Consider the following 21777-nt stretch of genomic DNA (forward strand, 5'->3'; position numbering starts at 1 on the left):
AATACGTGCTGATGTTATTACAAGCTGGTTTTGCTGAACATTTGGTTAGAGAAACGGAATTCTTGCAGAAGATAATAATTAATGCGCGCAAACGTGATTTCACGGAAAAGAAACCGTTATCATTTTCCGATGTCAGAGAAGGGTTTTATCTGCTTGCCGTGGGTTTAACGATAGCCGGATTATCGTTTTTGTACGAGATGTTCGACTATTTTTCAAAGAAAATAATTCCGAATAAGATTGATAAATAAGCGATCAGAATCTCCCGAGAGTGTCCTGAAAACTTTTTCTTCGTGGCAAACAATGTAGCACACTTCAATTTCCCTTATTTGCACATACTTAGCAGATACGTGTGTATTCGAATAATAAATCTTCAGCATGATAATACGTGTGTAAATGGTTGCAACAGATTCGATCTTCACACAGCGACAAAGATAAAAAAAAAAAAAAACGGAAGCTTGTAACGAAAATATAACCGCAATACTATATGAAATCGTCGGATAAAACTGCTTAGATCATTCCCGATAGCATGTATAGATTTTACGATGCCATATGTCCAAGCTATTATTTCAATATCTGAATACATACATTTTCGATTATGCGCAGCTGTAACGTCCATTAGCGACTACATGCCATATCAAACACGTAACTGTCGCACAATAAAATGCATCAAATTATAGGTATAGAGCGCGATGATCCATGTATTTTAGCTTGTTGCTCACAATGGATCGATTTAGGGGATTAATAGTCAGTCACCTGACACCAAAACGATAGTTATTTGGGGAACTGATAGGTATGTAAATGACGGATGGGGTTGTGAAAAGCTTTCAGGACGAAACATTCCTCGCTCAGTTTACACTGCAAATTGTATTTGGAATCCAGAGCGAGTAACGAGATGTCGCAATGACTACAGTACTGAGAACGGAAACGCTTCGTATGGCAACAATTATCAAGATTATTGCCATTGCTCAAGTATTCTTTAGTACTGGGAAAAGTAATGATACCAGATATGCGGAGTTTGTAATAAACCGTGGGATAGATTCCGAGTTTGGGGAGACTATTCAAGTATTATCTAGACTTGGTTCAGATTTGGCAATAATAGTGGATCAACTGGTAGAGATTTACATCCCAGAGGAGAAAATGCTGTGCATTATCACCGACGATTCGGTGAATAATTATCACCTTAAACAAATTGTAAAGGAAGTCTTTAACTTGGAAACGAGGAACATCGTCACGCTGATTCTAGGCGCGCGAAATTTTGATAGGCTGCACGTGTTTCAAAAACCAATGGTCTACGTTTTACTGGATATCGATTTGTCCAAATTTATCGAACCTTTGGTCAGTTTTGGGGAAGCGGGAGGCATGTGGAACCCCAGAGGATTGTACATCAGTATTGCTGGAACCAAAGCGGAGGCTGTCAGTGTGATGAAGAAATTGTGGGAGAAGTTTGTGTACAAAGTCGTCATATTGGTCGTTTCTAACGACCCAACAGGTACGAAATGTCTTAGAAAATATCTATCACCAATTGTAAATCTAAATAAAGTTTTTGCCCTACCTCCGGCAACAACTCGACTACTTTGTAGTTTTTGACAGGAGGTAGCACAGAGAAGAAAACTTGTGGCATTTGTGCATAAAATAATTGTTGTATAACACTGGCAAAACAAAATTTTAGCCACAACTGAAGTTTACACTTGGCGGCCCTACCATCCGCGCAATTATTGCGGACCTCCAACAACAAAGAATACTATAAGACTTGGTGTGTTCACGAGGACATTACAGTTTGAAAAAGAAACTAACCTTCGACCCGGAATGATGCCAGAAAAATTTGAAAATTGCTGGATCAATGTCAGCTTCAACATTTGGGAACCTTTCATCTATCCACCAGAGGTGCATGAAAAAGGCCAGCAGTTTGGCATTGAGCTTATCTTGATCCGAATGATTTACGATAAAATTGGATTGAAAATTAATGGTAATTATCACCCCCTGAACACGACAAAAGAGCTGAGTGAAGCCTGGGCGGGCAGCTGGAGCCCCTTACGTTCGGATATCGAAAAATACGATATTACGCCACCATACTTTGAGGTACTTTTCATTTCCCTCCCATCGAATCCCTTATTTCTCATCCAATTCGGGTAGGTATGTACATAAATTCGGGTGGTCTTTAAAAAGGTAATTTTTGATTTACGACCGGCTCACCCCCCAGATCGGTTTCGACTACGTCAAAAATAATTCCCTAATTTTTTCATTAATTTTTTCCCCAACACCAACCCGTGCCTGTAAGAAGGTGGATTTCCCCATTCAACACTTTCAGGGGAACATTAAATCCACCGAACGAATTTTCATAAAATTTGGTAGTTTCTTGGGTTGCTGATTACGAATCTGAACTCGAAATCAGAAAATTGAAAATAGCGAATCCAATATTGTGCACCAAAATCCAAAACTCACTCGATTTTAGGTGAGCTTCAGTACTCCAGGACTTTTGAGCTCGCTGATTATGAATCTGAACTTGAGATTACAAAATTCAAAATGGTGGACCAAAATCCCAAATATCAGTTGATGTTGCCATATTGGATCCATCATTTCAAATTTTGTAATTTCAAATATAGATTCGTAATCAGCGACTTCAAGAGTCCTTGAGTACTGAATGTCACCCAAAATCGAGTGAGTTTTTGAATTACGGTTCTCCGTGTTGTATCTGCCGTTTTGAATTATCAAATTTTGGGTTCAGATGCGTAGTTATTCAAAAAAGACGTTTTTAAGGGCCCACCCTACATAGTAGTAAATATTTCGAAGAATTACAGTCAACCGACTCACCGCGAGAAGAGATAATTCTCCCTTAAACTTTTCACTTTTGTCTGGGACAGGATGATTTGGTCTGGAACGTTCCTCGAGAGGGTGAAAAGTCCAGCTTTACCGTTTTGGCAGATGGATTTTCTCTGGCACTTTGGGTATTGTCGTTCGCAGGAATGTGCACAGTGGCAATTACAATGAAGTTAGCTGGACACCGTCATTGGACTCTTCATGTGTGGGGAAGTTTTCTGGAGCAGGCTGATTACAAGGTGCCGAAAAAGATTCGCGGAATCTGGAGCTGCTGGCTACTTCTGTGCCTACATTTGTCCACTGCTTACAAAACTGCTCTATTCGGGCGTCTGGCTAATCCTGTGATGAAAGCAGAGATAAACAGCCAGGAAGAACTCGTTGATACAGATTTGAAACTTGGTAATGAAACGATATTGTCAAGCACTCAGGTCGCGTGACATTTCGTTTGTGTGAAGTCGAAGCAAAGCAACCGCGATGAATAACGTGTGTCAAAGCAAGTCAAAAGTTCTGTTCCAAATGGAAAAACGCTCGTCTTCCGTAGTTGAGTTTAATATGACTGAGCGACAACACAAAGTAATATTTTCTCCATTGTCAGGAATAAATTTAAACGAGTCATAATTATAGTCTTGGACCTTCTTGTCAATCCCAAATCAACATTGATGTATGTTCAAGGAATGCTGGCTGCCGCTGAGCCATACTTTGACGAAGAAGACAAGATCCAAAAGAAAATACTGGAGCGATACATCCCTTGCAAGTCCATAACGGAGTGCTACAAGGAAATTCCCACAGGCATGGCGGTCGCAACTAACAAAATGCGTGTCCACTATTTGAACGGGTTGAAGGATGTGGCGACTTCGGTGGTGGAGAATGTGCGTCAGCTGCCACCCACTTTGACATATCAAGTGTCAATGCAGTATGTCAAAGGTCACGCAGCAGTGCCAGTCTTCAACAAATTCGTGCAGTTCGTAATGCAGTCAGGCTTTGCTGAACTATTGACGAGAAATGCTGAAACTACACAGGCAAAAATTAATATGCGTAGATTCAATTTCGACAGGGACCCAAGTGTATCGTTAAATAATGTCAAAGGGGGATTTTACCTGTTGCTCATTGGCTCAACTCTGGCCGGATTATTGTTCATCTGTGAGATGTTCCAACAATCGATACGGGAAAAAACTTCAAGAAACCTTTTGAAAAAGAAAGTAAACGATAAAAGCAAAAAAAAAAAAAACAAGTAGGTATGCTAACATCGCGAACATGCAATAGTTCGATAATGTATAAATTTATTTTAACCTTTTCAACGTTGTGAAATATATATGTATAACAAAACTTAATTAGTTATTAACATTACGATAATATGTATAAACTTTTGTTTCGCAATAGTAATATTGTATTCAACAATTAACAATATGCGTGGTTTTTACGGTTAATTATAATATCGTGCTGACTATATTACAACTATATTAGATACCTCAGATCTTATCACAATATTGTTTTATTTTTTCAACCGCATTTTTGAATATGCTTCGAGAATATTTCATCCTTCTTGACACAGGAAATTATTCATCCCACTTATAAAGTTAAAAGAAATCGATAGATACAGTATACATGGCATACCTATACGTACATACGTGAGTCACAAAAGAAGGAAGACTGAAAGAATCGTCACCATTACGATTCACTGTTCACAAGTCATTAATCACTTTTTTGCACATTCTGTTAGTTTCGCGCAGAGTAATAATTTAGGAAAAATTCAACGGTATTTAAAGCTGCATTAATCTTTTTGTTAAATGAACATAAAGCAGTTCAATATGTCCGCAACGGTGTCATAACTAATATTTATAAAATATCGTGTGACTAACTGCAAATGATTTATCCAAGTGTACTCGTTCCGTTGATTAATGGACCCGAGATAAAGTATTGTGTGCGTGCGTTACAGTTTACACTTTATTGTAAAAGGTACTTATAAGTTAAGCAGGCCTATGGACAGCCTTCCTGCTTGTTATAAGATTTGCACGTGTTGTGTATCAAAATTCGATGTCCAACTCCTGCGTGAGCGATGAAGAAAGTGAAAAATGACAAATCAATGTTTTTCCATTTTCTTCAAGACACAAAAAAGAAAAGTAACATCATATCCAGTTTAATGTCGAACATTATTTTTTGACGCTGCCAATACCGACTTGTCTGATTGTAAGGTACATTAACCTTGCATCTTGTACAGTCAATAAATGTTTGACGATTGCAGCATAGTCGAAAACAAAATTTAAAGACCCCATATGACGTAACTATGAAATAAATAGTAGTCTAACATTCCTTACGATTATAGAGTGACCCCGTCTCTGGATTCAAGTACACAGCGGAGTGTAAAAAACTGATCACTCAGTCAGTTCAATTGAAATCTTACAATTAGGCAAGATTTTATATCATCCTGATGTAAGTCTTTCAATACGGAAATTTGCGTTACGCAGAAAGGTGATCAAATCTTTATAATCCACTGTACATAACTTAGCAGGGACAGAGTGAAACTGTGAGGTCGTATTTGCTATATTAGAGAGAATAATAAAATTACAACGCTTATCGTATCGTATTATCACCAAATGTTCAATTATTAACTAATCAATGTTTCTAGTCCACTTGAAAGTTGCGATACTCTCGTATATTTGGTTAGCTGCCTTGTCGTTGTCGTATTCTTCCTTAAGATAATAAATTTTAACATTCTCTTGAGGATGGCATTCCAGTACCTCCCACTTTTCAAACAGTTTAAATGAATTCTTTATCGGATCAACGCACAGACTTTCACCTGAAAAATTCAAGCAATTCAATTCATTTATTATTCTTATCAGTCATTTCCATCATCTCATTCTAAGGATCAATAACATTATACCGTTCATTACCGTAATTGACTATACCACGATCCAGGCCTGTCTTAATTTCAGCCAATACTTCGTACAGAAGGTCTCTTTCAGTTAAAGACCTTCCAACCAATTTTCGTAATGCAAAAGCACTCATGGTGTACGTATCAACAAAGGGACGTAATAACGTGTGGAGAAACTCCATTCGCCTCGAGCATTCAGTGTCTAAATTTAGCTGAAAATAATTCAACAGTTGCATATAAGATAATTGTTTTTCACTCGTTCCTATTGCTCAACAAAACAACAGACTCACCTTATATTCAATTTTTTTGGTTCTATTAGTCACAGCATATTCTTCATCAGAGCTATCATCTAGATTCCGGGCGTATCTTCTGCTCCATAGTTCCTCCTCTGTGTAAGCTTCCTGAATTGATGAATAGGTACTTGAAAAAAATTGATATCACAGCGATATAACTATTTAGGATCAAATTAGTAGGCTCACCTCTTTCAATGTAATTATACTCGTTGTGGTTAGGTTGTTGATCGTTTCTATGAGGAGAGTTTCTAAATCTTGACAAGGTCGACAGAATATAAATTCATACTTTAGTATGTCGCAAACTTTCAAAGCCTTTTCCAATAAAGTATCTTGAAATACCGTTATATTGTTATTAGCTATTGCCTGAGGGTCGTTGATCTGGGAATGTAAGCTCCCATACAGCGCGGTAACTGAAAATAATAAGCAGGAGTTTGAAACTTTCATTTCAATTGATTCTATTCTTTGTACAATCCATTATAACAATACATCTTAAACACTTCGATATCACTTGTTATCTCACTCACCGACTACGCTGTCAAGGACGTAATGCACAAGCATGCTGTTACTGTAATATGACAATTCGATGACGTTCGGTAGAATGGAGACAGGCCTGATTGCAACGATAACTTCATTTCTGATGGCCTGACCTTCTACCGTGTCCGTTACCTCTTGTCTCTGTTGTTTGACAAGGCCAGGTCCAAGTATATCGAGCTGCGAGATAAAAATTTCCAATTGATCAATAACTGTAGCATACCGATCAATTTCCACGGAATTATTTACGAGTTTCTATACTTATTTCACTGGTAGTTCAAGAACTCACCGCGTGATTAATGATGTCGATGCTTTCTCCGCAAAATGCAATATTTCTCTGACTCCATTCCAGCTCCTGCCTAATAGAGTCAAAAGATTCTACTAGCCTGTCCAAAGTACATCCATCTCTAAATTTGTTCAATAGCAAAAACGCGACGACGTTAGTGGACATTATAGGTGTCGACTTGGCACAATCTGTCAACACCAATGGGACTTGTTAGAATCAGATACTTTGCTTATGACAATTCGTATATCAAAGTTTAGACTGTCACCCACCGTGAATAACATGTTTCGCGATACAGTCGACAAGCTGACGATATTCTTCAGAAACAACGTCGGTACCATAGAGAGATGAACTGGATACGGTAGACTTTAACGGCCTTGATGCTGCGGACTGCACCGTCAATTTATTTTGCTGTGCTTGCAAAGACTTGAGCATTTCCTGATTACAAACAATAAATACACGTTAATACTGCGAACCTATAGGCTAAAGTGTTCCGAGTTTTGGCAGCTCACGTTCTTACCCTCAATGAAAACGGCTGGCTGAAGTCTACTTTGACTATTCCATAGTTTCCCATCAGAGTTGACCACAAAGCGCTAATAGCTGTGCCAAAGGTTTCCATTTTCTTTGGTTGACCTAGCTGCTCCCTGACAAAGTTCCCGTCCACCAGTCGCTCATAGTTCATAGATACCGGCACAATTAACGCATCGTCGATAGTTCCATCCATATAAGCATCGAGTATAACACTCAGAATTCCAACCTTTGGCATGCAAGGTTTACCCGTTCGCGTACGACCTCCTTCGATAAAGAATTCAATGTTGTGACCGGCTCTGAGACTCTCGACAAGGTATGTGTGAAGTACCGCACGATACAGCATGTCTTTACGTCCGAGGACCGGATCGATCCTCCTCTTTATGTAAAAGGCTCCCAGGCCGCTCAGAAGCCATCTATTTTAGAGCAAGAAAAATGTGCATCCATAAAAAAAAAAAAAGGGAAACATTGGACCAATGTTGAATTACACAAATATCGCCGAATTTACCTTTAAAACTTTCTGCGACAAAGAAGCGTGCAAGGGAAACAAAACAAAGAGGATCGTTATGATTGACAATGAGAAGGAACGTTCTAATTTAGGTAGGTGGAGGATATTCTCACACATTTCGACGACGAATGAAAGGGCAATAGTAAATAATACTTATTTGATCTGAGACTACAATGCATCTCGATATCTCACCCAAAGAACGGTATCTTCAAATTATCCCCAGCAGCGATGAGCGGATTTCTGATGTCATTGCTGAGTAGAATGAAACTAATCATAACATAATCGAGGTGACTTCTATGAAGAGGTAAAAATATCAGTGGTAAGCCGCAGTCGTTTGCTTTCTTCAGCATATCTATTTGGATCGGTTGTACGACGGCAGACTGAATGAAGCACGGCAAGACTTTGTAAAGGGTCCATGCGGTTAACCTGAGTAACGCGTCGCTCAAACTACTCTGCATTTGCGCAAGTATCGTCCTAGCTCTCTCCTCCGCTTTGGCCAAGGCCTCCAGTACGGTAACTCCATCATCCTTGACCGATTCATCAGCTGCCTGCTTTATCGCTTCTTTTAATCTTTCATCGGTAAGTACCTGATGACAATTCAAATTTTGTATTCCTATTCCTGTGCGTTTAATTTGCAATCATTTCATCATGAATGCTGAGAAAAATTAGAAAAAATCAAAGAACAAATTAAACTTACGGTCTGCGTTACTCTGGGATAATCGTATTTCTTGAAGGCATAAACATTCGCTATGTGACAGAAGATTTTCGAGACTAGACTGGGCCCAGGATCGACTAGCAATATGTTTGTGCCGGTAGTTTGATAGTGTTTCTGTGCACTGCTGACCAACGTATTCTGAAACACAGTTGACGATCATTACTGTTGGTGTGACGGCACAGGTTGCAGGACCCCCTATAATTCAATACTCGTCAATTAGAGAAGAATACGAGGCAGCTGTGAAATGTATTCGTTCATTCGCTCATTCAGTGAGTAAGTCAGTCAGTCAGTCATTCATTTACTCATTCATTCATTTATTCACTTACTTGCACGAATGCAAACACACACACACACACAACTTGTATCACTCTACTAGTGATTTGAGGGGTTGGTAATTGAATTAGGTCCTCGTCCTCGCGCGTCCCGTTTACTTCGGCTATACAAGGTGTTAATGTTAACTCTGGACAGAATTCTAGGACGTATAGGGGCTGCCAAGACGAGTATTTTGAGGTAACACACCCATGGTCGGAGACTCATCCCAAGGCCTGTAGAAGGCTTTGAAGAATTTGGTACCACGCAGTTGTTCGTAGTGTAATGAATCGTACGTGATCACATTGGACCCAACGTTTTATTCACAATCGTTCGTAGACAAGGGTACAAAGTTCTTGGAAACCACGATAAGCTTTGAAACCAAACATTTTCTTATAGTTCGGAATGTGTAGTTTCACATCTTCAGCCGTATCTTTCCCAGTCGGTGTTCAAAGTGTTCACCACCTTCAACTTTTTCAAATTCTACTTACAAGCAGCACCGGAAATTTTTTCGTCAGTTTTTTTATCGTCAAGTTTACACACCCTAGAAGTTTGTTCAGAGTTAACGTTAACTTGACTCCCTGTAGTTTAAATTACGCGGGCACTGGTTACGATGATACGTGATCATCATCACACCGAACCACATTATTTCTACTCACTCTTTCCGGATAGCCGTGTACGACGACAATACGGAGCCAGCGTGAACAGCGTGACATAAAATTCTTCGATTCATCGTGCATAATTTGTGCGGATAATTTGCCAATTTCATAACGATAATTAATGCCGGTAGAAAACCCGAGTATTCAGAGACATGCTCTCGATGCTTCGACGTCTCATCGGCAGCAGCACTTTTGGGAACCGATTCACACCACACGAAGGAGTTACTGTTTATTTTTAAACGCGTCCCATCCTCCTATCCCAAATAAAACCAGTTCGGATTGGTCAAGTTAAAGCGAGAGTAAGTGACGCGAGTTTAACGCGACGGTGCGGTGAAAACTTTTCACCGCATTTATCGTCTTTATTCCCCCGTATTTCGTTTTACGAGTTTCACGTTCGCGTTGTATACATTATACGCGTACCTATTCGGCACATACGACATATGGCCTTAAGGTGTCTCGACGTTTCGTAATAACAATCGTACGAAACTTACGTAACGCGTGTCCCGCTGCAAAATGTCATGAAATTCGTGAATGCGAGAAATTTGTGTGTTAAGGTACAATCAAGGGGGTCACATTTCATGAAATTCGCAGAATCTTTGAATTAATATTTTCAAATTTCACAGCTGTATTACACGCATTGACTCTGATTCAAATATTACAGATATATACAGTTTAATTTTAGAGAATCGATCAGAGAAGCGGCGGGGAATCTGCAGAGCTAATCTCACCGCGAAAGGTGCGCCTCGACTCCGAGCCTCGTGACTTGAGAGCCAATAATAACAATAGCGAGAGCCAAATTGCATAACAAATACGCATTAGGTATATAATGCGAAGCTCTACGGTATAATGTCTGCAGGTATGATATACATATACTACGGAGAAAGTTACAGAGCTCGGATACTCACGAGCAAAGTGTCTCGTCAAGATTTCACGCGTGGGAAGCAAAATTATCTATACCGTATACATGTATCTGTATAAACAACGGTTGGCTCGATAGAAATCATCAAGTTGACACACGGTTTCACGATTATTCTCAGAGATGTCGACAGTCGTTTCGTTTCGTATCACGGTATATTTGTATTATTTATCTTTCTATAAGTGTGCATGTGTGTATAAAATACATGTGTTAATACACGCTCATGCATTGCGTGCGACGGGTAATTTGAACCGATTATTATCAGCGACAACGCAGGAGAGGCCGCTAATCCTAATTGTCAATTACGCAGACTTCAATTACGCCTTTTTTTCCTTCAATTTATTCTAGGTACGCTGTAGTTGACAACAACTCGTCGAATCAACGGCTACTTTAGACCTTTGTTCTACGTTGAAACGTTCGTTGGCGATGTAATTTCGGTTTCTTCGTAAGCTCTGCTGAATTTTACGTACAGTAGAACGTCGATCATCCGAACCATGGTTTGATTTATCCGATCGTCGGTTCAAAAAGTAAATTTTTAGTGCGAAATATAGGTTGTTGCTGGCTGAAAAATGTGGAGCAGCCATTAGTTAATTGACAATAGACGATCATATAAAACGAAAGTAATAAAGTAAGCGTTCGGTGTTTGAAAGAGGATTAATATGTATTTAGATGTATAATACGGCCTGTTTGTAGATTTAAATTTGTGCTGTACATATCGTTATACCTTAAGATAAAAATTGCATTTCGGTTATCCGAACCAGGCTCGGTCCCAATTAATTCGGATAATCGAGGTTCTGGCTACAGTGATTCTAAGACGGATGATTTTTCGACTAATGTTTGTAACTCCGTGGTGTCTGGTAAAAAATCCGTAACAAATTCAAGGAGATTTCCAGAACATTTCAGCAAAAACGCGATTCGAGGCGGGAATGTACTTTATAAAAACAGTTCATCGGTGAACATGAATAAATATACATTATTCGCAGTAAACCTTAAAAGTAGAATATTTCCAGGACTTTTTAAGGACGAGAAAAAGTTCAAGGACATTTCTAGGACCACTGGACGCCGTTAACTAAAACCGAGGGACATATGGACGAGTGCTACTGACCGTTGAAGAAGGGTTGCACTGTCCGCAGCAGCGATTCAGAAACGGTACAATTTTGGGCGGAGGTGTAGGCGCTACGGGTTCAGACTCCTTGATCCTGTAGAGATTATTGTCCCGGACTTTCCTCGCCTGTTCTCTACTCTGAGTTTTTCTCTTCTGATATTGTTGACCGGCTCTTCGCAGTCCTGGAAGAAAAATTATTTTAAGGAACGTTGTTGCGTGTTACGATTATAGGAAACATTTCATCTAGAGTCGTGTGAGAAATAATACGCATAGTATCTGTTCCTGATTTTATAAATGTTTTTTTTTGTAAGGTGTTGCTAGAACAATTTGTGACAAAAATATTGAAGAAAAGAATTTTCGTAAAACCTGGAGGAAGTAGGAAAATACTCAAAGGTCGCTATCAATTAATCTAATATTTTCTGGTTACTTTTGTGTGTGCGCCTTACGGATTTATATACATTTATATATTAGTTTATATCGTGCTCCACTTAATCATCGTTCTTAAATATCAGTACTACAAACGAAAAGGGGACATTAAGGTGATGTGATACTACTCTTTCGGTAGCAAAAACTGTTATCCAAACTCCGAGACGGTCAATCTTTCAGATGAAAGACGAGAATAGCCAACAGCGGAATTTTTAGACGCAGTTTGCTGTTGATTGGTAAACGATTAATTGGACTACGAAACGATAAAAAAAAAAAAAAAACTAAATGTAAAAACAAATTAAAAATGTTTCAATAATTGATAGCGACCTCTAAATATTTTCCTAGCTCTGCGGGTTTTTGATTTTTTTTTCAAGATTTCTCACTAACTTTCGAGTAGCACAGTAAAAAAAAAAAAAATTTAAGTAATGAGCTACCCAACAGCTTATTATTAATCATAGATTACAGTTTGGCTTTTCGATTTTAAGATAATCATTGGAGAGTTTTTCATTTGAAAAACCAAGAGAACGTGTACTATACAAATTAACGTTAGTGACATCGACGATATTTACTAATAGCTCGTAGGAATTGTGATAAACGTCGCAGCTTTAACTCCTCCCCGACGACTATTAAGAGACGAACTTGAACCACTGCACCCGCCTGACCCAATATCAACACGAGGTTGATGTTAGTAACGTTATCGTAACGAAACATTGGTGAAAAACTCAATAGTTTTTGTTATTTTTTCAATGATTTTGAAGGAAATAAGATTGTAAAATTTCAGTATGTATTGTTTTATTACGATTTACCGAATTTCAAACATTTCCAAAATCGCGAAAAAACGATTTTTTTCCTCAGCATGAATCGTTACGAAAACGTTACTAATTCCAAGATGATCAACTCAAAACGTTACACGTTATACGCAAACGTAGTGTGGACGAGGGAATGATTTTTTTTTTCTCTACTATTACAGCATCAATTTGAAACTGCTGAGAGGCGAGATATATATATATATATATATATATAATACAGCCTCGCCAATGAAGAAACCGAAATTGTTGAACTCTGATCGAAGATTATAATTTAACGTTTCATGTTTTCAACTTTTTTACCTTCAAATTATATCGCATCATTGATAACGATCGTCCGACTCTCGGTACTATGACCTACATAATATCGATCGCATGGATTAGATCTATAAATCCAATATATACATCGACTAAGTTTTTGATTTCATATTTTATACGTATGCATTTCTATAGGAACACGCGTTTGCCTCGTGATGGATAAATGCTGCCGTGTAGGAGATCAAATTTGTATATCTCATGTGCAATTCCAGCGGCTCGCAATTAGAGTGTAAATTATCTTTTTCAGTTTTTATCAAGTGCAGAATGCAGCTACCGTAAATACCTTTTGACCTTAAATAACTCTTCAAAGAGTAGATTTGTCATAAAATGATAACAGACCTTTTTTGAAGAGCGTTCGATTCCTTACAAATTACTTTCCGGTCTTATCAGTACACCAATGAGTTAACGAGTTATACAATTCCAAAGTTAAGGACAAAAATTTCTCATCTTATTTAAATGGGAAATAGAAAATCGCAGTGAGACACCTACATATTAATATTGAGAGATGAAACTTGGACAGCATCTTTTTTCGTCATTTGAAACAAAAAATAAATAGTCGAATCTTTTGATACGGTCTAACGTACGTGATTGTGAAAACTTACCATCGTAGGAGAGTCGCGAGCCGGAATCCAACGTTTCGGTCGTTGCCATTTCAGTCCGTGCTTCCCATTGCGCGTAAACCTCCTGGAGTCGCGTAGACAGTACGTCGACCATATTGTTAGCTCTGGAACAAATAAGGAGAAACATTTAAACGCGATCAACGATTGTACCGGGAGTAAATCAAATCATTTTTTTTTTTTTTTTTTTTTTTCGTAGAGGGTGTAAGAGAGAAATTTCATCAGGCTGAAGTTTGTAACGATATTGTAACGATCGATCTTTGGAAAAAGTCGTTGTTTTGCAACTTTAGGATTACTTGAAATTTAGTAAACTGTTGTTAATACATAAATTTAACTTATATCAACCAACATACGCGCCATGCCACCATTTTGATATTAATTTCAATGAAATCATTCCAACATGTTCTTGAACATATAAATAATAAAGCCCTGAAACTCAAATTGCTCCAAGTGTTTCCATTTTCTTGGAAAAAGAAAAGAAAAAAATAATCCTTACAATACCTATGATTTCAGACCGTCCAAACTGTACCCCCTCCCCCAACGCTATACTAACTTCTGTTTTCTACTTACATAAATTCAATAAACCTTAGCGAAGGTCCGTGACTGTAATACGTATGACAAATATACCTGAATGATGTGGGTGCGATAATGTTCGACAAGGTTTACTGACCCCTACGTATATACTATACGGCCGTCCAGCTGATGGGTGGGAACGAACACGATAATAAACCAACGCAAGACACTTTTCGCAGTGCAGATAATATATGTCCGGGATGAAAGTAGTGCGACAAATAGCACAGACTAAATTTTAAAAGATATAAGACCAGAACGCTAGTCTACAACGAAGAACCAGGAAGAGAGAGAAAGAAAGGCGAAATGGACAGGAGATAAAGGAAGTCAGGGGAAAATATTTTATGCAGATTTTACATCCGTGTGGTGAATGTATGCCGTACATATTTTACATATACATATATTTTACATATATATATTCTCTTTTTGGGAGTCAAATCTACATCAATTACGCTAGATCTATCCAAGCATATTGTAACTCTTACTACATTGGTTTTGTAACTCTTATTATCGGATTTGTAAGTCTTGCCACATTAGCTGTAGATTTAACTCGAAAAACGTGCTGTCCATATATTCACCACAGAAGATGTGTAATCTGTAATATCGTTCTTTCCGTGTAAGAGACGAGCGAACTGCTCAAGAAGGCTGTTGCAGGAAGGAAACAACATGGACTGGGAGGTGCATCACCGCGATTTCGAAGAGAGTAGACTCCGGTGGTATACCTACAAGCTGTGGGTTATATGTACCGTTTGTTCAGAGTGGCGTGATCCACTCACTTCTCCTCGTCGATCGACCAGCGCATTCAGTCATTCGCGTATCTAGCAAGGAACGTATATATCTCCGATTTGATTTCATTTGTAATAAATTATAGTAGACTAAAAATCAAGCCAAATGTATTTTTTTTTATCTGCCCTTAAACATTTTAATGGGGTGAAACCGTCCTCCAAAGTTAGGCATGTCAAGGGGCGATTTCGCAGTTTCACCCACAAGAACATAATATTTTTTGACCAATCCGACTGGAAATGTTTTCTCACAACGCGAAATGAAAAATGTCATTTTCTCAATTAAAAGAAAAACTGCTAAATCGCCCCTTGACACGCCTTACTTCGAACGGTGGTTTCACCCCCTTCGAGTATTTAACGGCAGATAAAAAAAGATACGTGTCGTTTAGCTTTTAGTCTACTACAGAACATTACAAACGAAATAAAATCGAAGAGATCGACCTGGGATACCTTCCTTGTAAGAATCCAAGCGCATGTACGCAAATCGACGGCGTTTTTTCGTCATTTTGTATAATTCAGTGCAACGCAGCCGGTTCGGCAACAATTGAAGAGAAATACAAAGGGATATGTTCCGACTTAGAAAAGAATTTATAAGCGTGTACAATGATCGAAGCGATATTATTTGATATACTACGCCTGTTTAGATTCTCAAAAATAATGAGAGATCCGTGATTTCTTCTCCTTTCTTATACGACGAAACGCGTTGATCGTACAAAATTAATTGCTGTCATTAATTTATTTGTTATCACTCTTTGCGGAACATAGTCCTCAAGTGGGGGAATAAAAAATATATTAAATATAAACGATCGAACGCTCGTTAGCTTGGAGCGATAAGTAAGAAAGAGAGAAGCAACACGTGTCTTGCACGAGACGAACGAGCAAAGTGCACCACCACTAATGATAATGCACATATTATAAATATACGCGACTGCGTAAACGTGTTGGAATTGTCACGTGATTTATGGAAAATTTGTCGACGACAGGAGGGGGGAGGAGAGCAGAACAAAACGCACTGACATCTGACTTAACTTTTTACTATCGCTGCTACTCGTAATGATGATGACGATAATGATGATGGTGTGATCCTATAAAGGTTGCTTGGCTTTTACTGGATTGTTATACATCGTCTTTTTTTTCATGTCCCTTTTTTCCGATCGTGGAAGAACATGATGGTTCGTGAAGCTCGATATGAGTTTAACCCTTTATTCAGGGGTTTTTGGGGTCACTGATTACGAATCTGAAATCAACGAACTAAAATTTTAAATTAGATTAATTGCTAATTTGATTTATTTTCGGGGTCGCTGATTGGATTCGCCATATTGTATTTTCAAAATCCGACTTCAGATTCGTAATCAGCGACCCGAAAAACCTTTGAACAGAGTTTTTTCACCGGATTCGATCGAATTTGAAATTTCCGTCGCCCATACTGGATGTGTCAACTTGAATTTTTAAAATCCGATTTCAGACTCGTAATCAACGAACCGAAAAACTTATAATTTATGTAAAACATGTATGCGTTTAGAGGGATAACTTTTTCGGATATGAATTATTCCTTCAATTTTCACCATTTTTTTCACTCAATTTGTCTCGAACAATAATAATTAACATTAAATCGCAACAATTATTCTCGAGCATTGAAAACCTATTAGTATATTATCAGAAATAGCAAAAAATGACAAAGGAATATGTTGAAAGGTTCTCTAAACATATACTAAAAAAAAAAAAAAAAAAAAAAATGCATACAAAATAGATAGTAAAAATACTTACAACTGTGAGTCAAAAGGTTAATGCCAAACAAATGATCTCTCAAATTATCAATTGCATGTTATACACCTGAATACCATTATGTTTACAAAAATTTCAATAGGTAGGAAGCAATAATCGGTATACAAATAGGTATGCGCATGTATGTGTACATACGTAGATGGGTAAAGATAAATTTCACCAGGTAATCATTTTTGTTGCGAGAGATTATGAGGTATGCATTAAGCATAAGGTGCGGAGCTTACGCAGTCGGCATTCGTGAAATGCATTACAAAGATAAATGAAAATATCGATAACAATAATATCGAAGATAATGTTCATCGGATTTATAAACTCCGCGATGTGAGTTACAGGCTCGGTTCATAATATCATATAGACACGGCAATTAGGGAAATTAAACGTGCACGCGGTTAATAAGATAATACGGAGCCCCGAAATGTCCGCGTTCATGCCTTTGGTATAATTCAACACTCATCGAAGGTGTTTATTGTACACAGTTCGAAGTTTCGAGAAGCAGGAAATCGATGGCTTTGCGAAACACTTTCGTTTACATAAATAATACGTGTACATGCAGTGGTGTGTGCGTGCGTCTATGCATGTATACACTATAGTCTTGCAATAGTTTCGCGAAGAAAATGAAAGTTCCATTTCTTATGTACGGTTTACTATATTTATGTCAGCACATTTCTTCGCTTGTGAACGACGCACCGTACAATACACATTTGTTGCATACATGACACGGAGTAAATATACGTTTGGAATGATCGAAGGATGGTTAAAATTGAAATTTCGGCCAGGAGGAAATACATATAATTACTTTTAACCAAATGCGGTGAAACCGATATGGAAACTATTTTTTACCCGTACATGTATATATTATATACATATACATGTTGTATAATTTAATATTTCCTGCAATGCAATGCAAACTAATATTGGCGACCGCAAGAAGTGATATGCGATCGCTTAGCTCAAGTCGTTCGTTGTACATCGAAGCTGTTTACATCTATATCCGAAGGCTTCTCGACCAATTTATTGTGTAATTTATTGTTTGTTTACGCAATCATCCCCCCCCCCCGATCCGATAACACCCGAGTCCTCAAGCACCGATTACTTTTTCGTTAAGGTCATGAAGAAAAAAAAAAAACAGTCAAAAACCAAAAACATGTAACAAATCTAAGCAACCTCGTACATATTGTTTAATTAAAAATCAATTGTGCGTCGCACGCATGCAAGTTCGTATTGTACGGATTATCGTGTTTCAACAATGCGCGACATGTCCTGTCGATATAACTTTGCGATACAACAACAACAATAATAATAATAATAATAATAATAATACGGATCTTCAAACCATAAATAAATTGCATCAAAGAAATCGGATGCGCTTCGTCTCTCTGCAGTAATGCGGTGGATACAATTTAGACATCACGCGTTATTATACCTAATTGCGTACAAGAACGATGCGATAAAGGGGAATGATAGCCGCATGTATTTGGAGCGACCCGATGCTGCGCTATCTCGTCAAATTTTCACCGAATGCCAGTTTTTGTTAATCGAAAAAAAGAAATGTAACACTCCAGTAAGACGCAATGATCGAAAGGTCAGAAAGGTTTCGTGCAGTATAATATATGGGTATAATAAAATACGCGCTGCTCCTAATTATTGAATTATGTCATTTTTAAACCGATACTTAATTGGTTTTTTACTTTCCAAGATAAATTCCAAAGACGATTGACGTATATTCAAGGCGAGGAATAAAAGGAGAAAAGTTACAACTATGTGTGAACCTTTACCTCAGAACGACGAAGGAAAAGATTAGTAAAATAAAGGAAAGCAGTTTCGAGTAGGTGGAGATAAATAAACGTTGTAAATCTAATTCGAGTGGCTGGCACACCGCATCGATGTGATTGGCTTAATGGGAAAAGAGCAGGGAACGACGATTGCAGTCAGTTTATACAATAGATTATGCAGCGTATCTACAGAGGAGTAGACACCGCGGCGATATAGGAACAACAACGATGAAAAATTCTAATTAGATCTAGGTCTTCTTCCGCTGTCAGCAATTTGCCTATTTCATTATGTCATCATCACCCGCCACTGCAGTGTTAATAAGATTATACAACAGCAAGATGTCGCAAACGATGTTCGACGATTTAATTGTCCGTGAAAAATACTACATCATAATAAAGCTGTCCATCAAGCACGTTATTTCTTCGTCGTTGGCTTTGTCTTAAATTATGTATATATATATTATAAATTATTCTCATGGACGACGAAAAATTTATCTCACATAAAGCGAGTATGTTTTATGCGTTTTTCCATGCGTGTTTTCCGTACAAAAAGTACCAGTTTTCTACGGCGGTAAAGTGAGTCTGCTAGTGCGCATACGTTGAAGAGTTAAAATTGGTATTTTCTGTACTGCGTGCATGCGCAGTCGTGAACAAATCTGACATTACGCGATTCTCACCTAAATTTCGTGCGTCGTGAAAAAACTCGCATAATTCTCTTGCGATATAAAGAATCGTGTGCAACAAGGAGGCAACGGTTTTTTTGACTCGCGTATTTGCAATATTCGTCCTGGGCTCACCTACGACTCGTATTGCAAATTTACGCTCGACCCGAAAAGATCGAATTTACCTCCTTGTTGCACAATATACTATTCCTGTGGTGAATTTTTAATTTCCGTTTCAAACGAAAGGCCAATCGATCAATTAATCGAATGGCCCAAACTCACCTCCAGTTGAATATATAGTAGAGAGCTCCACAGAACAAAAAGAGCTCGACTAAACCGTCCATGGTAACCTGATGTTTTCAATGCTGCAGTTCCTCACACATTACAAATGAAAATGAGATTTTGGTGGTCTTTATACTTCTGCAGAACTGATAAGGACTCGTAATCGGACTCGCAATAAGAGCCCGGCGACAATCTTTCGACCTTACGCGCAGATACACAGATATTGGTGACGATGATTGACTGGCTGCGAGAGATCGAATTGATTTGAGAGAGCGGTTAGCGACGTACCCCGAATTCAAAGGTTAAACAAAAGAAAGTGGAAAAGGGACACTGGCTTCAAATATCGACGAATCTTTGAAAATAATCAGTTGAGAATTATTATTGATCCTGCTGATCTCGGTGCAGGTGAACGATTCGTCTTATCACTCTTATTATTCTCTCATCAATAATAATATCCATACTTCTCTGCGGCCGCGATATCTAGATCACGTTTCGTCTCGCTATCAATAGATTGTACGAATATCACCAAGAGAATGTATCGGAAAAACGTAAGGAAGGTGAGGTGGATGGACGTTTTTCACGTGTTCGAAAGGCAAGCTCGCGCTAATAACACGTCGGCAAACTTTCGGGAGTTCAACGATCCGCGAAGCGTTCGTTCCGACGGTCCGATCACGACTAAGAGCAAGGGATCGAGGAACTCTCCGCACTCAACTCTGCACGGCGAGGAATCGCGAAGAACAACGCTGGCAGGTGGCCCAGAGCGATCAAGACGACTGGTCGATACGACGCGTCCAAGATCGAGAACGCGTGCGAAACGGTGGGGATGGTATGCACGTAAATAAAACGTGTAAGTGCAAGTATTTTGTATTTACACAAAAAGGGGAACTCGCGGCTTCGTGCTGTAGAGAGACGCACGTTTTGCGGCGAGATGGTCACTCCGTGAATCTCTCCATCAAAATTGAGCGTCTCTCTGTGCCTCTCGTCTCAAATTTCAAACGCCCGAAACGACCGCGATCGAGGCACAAGGCCATTGTCGAATAATAACGAAATGAGAACAGCCGTGATGTGTTTAGCATCTAGGTATAGGCTATGTACTCATCGGTCCTCGAGAGATTGGCGAAATGAAATGGTGATGATGCAACGCGCTCCGACAACCCTCGACTCAACGTCGTCGGGACGACAGCTTGAATCTATCTGTCGTTTTTCTCAGTTGACTTTGGTCTTAGTTATAATTAATTTTCAAGCCAACTCTAGTCGGCGGTTGGAGATATTTGATACAGATGCTCTCCTTTGTCTTCTCTTTAATCTTTCTCGCGCTCGATTGATGGAAAGCGTGATAAGTATAACCATAACCTCGACGAGATTTTGCTACAAACGTACAGACGCTAGGTGTGATTTCTGTATACTTACGCTTCCAGAGTCCGTTTGTCTGACTTTCGCACGAATGCAACAGGCAACTTATCCCCACCACTTCAGTTTTCACGTCTTCCGATGACTTATTAACCGCGGCCTGGTTCGTAATCACGCGATTGTACTAACGCATGTTCTCGCCGCTGCTACGTACTCATGCGTGACACGACTGATTAAATTCGTTGATCGTCAGAAAAGGCGGCAGATGAATTTAATAGTTCCCCGAAACTGCCAGCAGAGTGCAGCACTCTTCAGGTTAATTGGTCAATTTAACTTCAATTTTGCGCGGTAAAAGAATTGAACAGCGAATTACCGACACACATAAAACGGCCGGTCACATGCATCCTCTGCCGCTAGCATATGTACTCAACTCCAAATGACATATTAACAACGTAAATTTTTTGTCTTCATTTATCTCGCAAGTTGGAAAAACATGAAGAATCTGACGTGCTGACCAAATACTAAATGATATCCTTATTAACCGGCATGCACTCTGCTTACCTTGTCATCAAACTGGCACAAACTATTGTCTATTATAGAATTGGCTTTCTTTAATAGGATATGGTTTCTCAACGCTTCCGTTTTACATTAATCCCGGTTAGATGTACGAAATTTCTTCGCGATAAAATTCATGACCAAGAATTCATCATAGGTAAGAGATGCGTGTCGCGACTGGATTCTTTCGATACTTGTGCACGGAATTAAATTTTTTTCTGTAACGGAAAATAATCTGTGCAGTTGGTATGCTGCGAACAGTGACCAGAAGTTGTCTGTTCTTGCAGTTTCGAATCTAACGCCGGGGGTGCGAACG

At 38.8% G+C, this 21777-nt stretch overlaps 1 protein-coding gene across 4 annotated transcripts; it reads right to left on the minus strand.

The window, feature by feature from the left end:
- Positions 1–4053: 4053 nt before the first annotated feature.
- mino (glycerol-3-phosphate acyltransferase mino) lies at positions 4054–21132 on the minus strand. 4 transcript variants are annotated; one of them, XM_046616088.2, is made up of 13 exons: positions 20967–21132; positions 13689–13810; positions 11537–11718; positions 8530–8685; positions 8025–8419; positions 7317–7740; positions 7069–7234; positions 6803–6987; positions 6507–6693; positions 6169–6392; positions 5980–6090; positions 5709–5901; positions 4054–5614 (listed from the first exon to the last, which is right to left on the minus strand). In XM_046616088.2, exons 2-13 carry the CDS (start codon positions 13798–13800, stop codon positions 5427–5429), a joined length of 2523 nt encoding a protein of 840 aa, XP_046472044.1. In that variant the 5' UTR covers positions 13801–13810; positions 20967–21132; the 3' UTR covers positions 4054–5426. The 4 variants fall into 4 exon arrangements, with proteins under 4 accessions (XP_046472044.1, XP_046472043.1, XP_046472045.1 ...); XM_046616087.2 differs by lacking the exon at positions 20967–21132 and adding an exon at positions 19557–20299; XM_046616089.2 differs by lacking the exons at positions 11537–11718; positions 13689–13810; positions 20967–21132 and adding an exon at positions 9516–10264.
- Between the last annotated feature and the right edge of the window lie 645 nt (positions 21133–21777).

This window comes from Neodiprion pinetum, chromosome 3, assembly GCF_021155775.2.
Source record: "Neodiprion pinetum isolate iyNeoPine1 chromosome 3, iyNeoPine1.2, whole genome shotgun sequence".
NCBI lineage: Eukaryota > Metazoa > Arthropoda > Insecta > Hymenoptera > Diprionidae > Neodiprion > Neodiprion pinetum.

What these genes read in the sequence shown, in the direction of transcription:
- mino (XM_046616087.2), bottom strand. Translation starts at nt 19,618, where the DNA reads ATGGACGGTTTAGTCGAGCTCTTTTTGTTCTGTGGAGCTCTCTACTAT. An exon ending in CGTCCTTGACAGCGTAGTCG is followed by an intron (nt 6,393 to 6,506) that starts GTGAGTGAGATA and finishes TATTATTTTCAG; the next exon opens with TTACCGCGCTGTATGGGAGC. An exon ending in CCAAAAAAATTGAATATAAG is followed by an intron (nt 5,902 to 5,979) that starts GTGAGTCTGTTG and finishes AATTATTTTCAG; the next exon opens with CTAAATTTAGACACTGAATG.